At 40.7% G+C, this 1,196-nt stretch overlaps 1 protein-coding gene across 1 annotated transcript; it reads left to right on the top strand.

The window, feature by feature from the left end:
• The first annotated feature begins 485 nt into the window (after positions 1-485).
• LOC141590522 (uncharacterized) lies at positions 486-941 on the top strand. The gene has a single exon (XM_074411110.1). It carries the CDS (start codon positions 486-488, stop codon positions 939-941), a length of 456 nt encoding a protein of 151 aa, XP_074267211.1.
• Positions 942-1,196: the final 255 nt, after the last annotated feature.

Genomic DNA, 1,196 nt, shown 5'->3' with positions numbered 1-1,196 from the left:
CTATGCCATATCAGGGTTCTGTGCTCAATTCCCTGACACCTGCCAGAATCTTGAACAGGTTTTCTAAGAAAAGGGAGGGGCATTCATGCCCCACATTTGTTGATGTTCTCAGCTACTCAATCGGGAAGAATCTGATGAATAGCATGGGGAAGGGGATGTCTTCTCTAAATATCAATGGGTAGTGTTGGATTTTGGAATATTAGAGGCCTCAATAAAAAGAATAAGCAGGGAGATGTTAGACGTCTCCTGCACAAAAATAAAGTAGGACTGTTTGGTTTAATGGAGACTAAAGTGAAAACTATTAATATTTCTACTATTAGCTTGACGATGAAAGATGAGCAGGCTATTCATGTATCTATTTAGCACCTTCTTACTGGCTTCTCTTGGGTCTATTCCCTACTCTATGGGTAAAGGAGTCTGAGAGAGATGGGTTATGGCAATCCCTCCTCCAGTGCAAGGCCGCCGTTTCTGGCCCTTAGCTTATCATGGGGGACTTCAATAATGTTCTTCACTCGGGGGAAAGGATTGGTTCTGATGTGACCCTGGCTGAAATTAGAGATTTTCAACTGTGTGTTGACAAGTGTGGGCTGTATGACCTAGTGACACAAGGGGCATTCTTCACTTGGAATAACAAACAAGAGGAGTATAAAAGAGTTTTCAACAGGATTGACAGGGTGTTAGCTAATTATCAGTGGCTTCTTAATGGCCCTTCAGGTATTGCTTCCTTCCCGCCTGAGGGTCTATTTGATCATAGTCCTTGCATTATCAGACTTTGGGACGAGGTGGAAAGGAACAAATCCATTTTTAAGTACTTTAACATGTGGGGCAAGGATGAGAGATTCAATGAGACTATAAAAGATATTTGGCAGCAACAGATTCATGGCTGCAAAATGTTCCAAGTGGTTAAGAAACTTAAACTGCTTAAGTCTCCTCTTAGATAGTTGAATAAAGAGGGATTTGGGGATATTCTTAACTCTGCCAAAGTGGCTCAAATGTTTCTTGAGGATATTCAAAAGAAGTTACACCATGACCCTACTAATACTAGTTTGTAATTAGATGAAAGGATTGCTGCTATCTCTTACAAGGAGTTAGATGAGGCCAGGAATATGTTTTTGAATCAGAAAGCAAAAGTTCAGTGGATGAAGTGCAATGATGTAAATTCTCACTATTTTCATAGCTCCATTCAGGCTAGGAGA

Source organism: Silene latifolia, chromosome 7, assembly GCF_048544455.1.
Source record: "Silene latifolia isolate original U9 population chromosome 7, ASM4854445v1, whole genome shotgun sequence".
NCBI lineage: Eukaryota > Viridiplantae > Streptophyta > Magnoliopsida > Caryophyllales > Caryophyllaceae > Silene > Silene latifolia.
Note: the sequence above shows the minus strand (reverse complement) of the source record. Positions and strands in the feature narration are given on the sequence as shown.

Excerpts from the sequence above, each read along its gene's own strand:
- LOC141590522 (XM_074411110.1), top strand. The coding sequence starts at position 486 with ATGGGGGACTTCAATAATGTTCTTCACTCGGGGGAAAGGATTGGTTCT.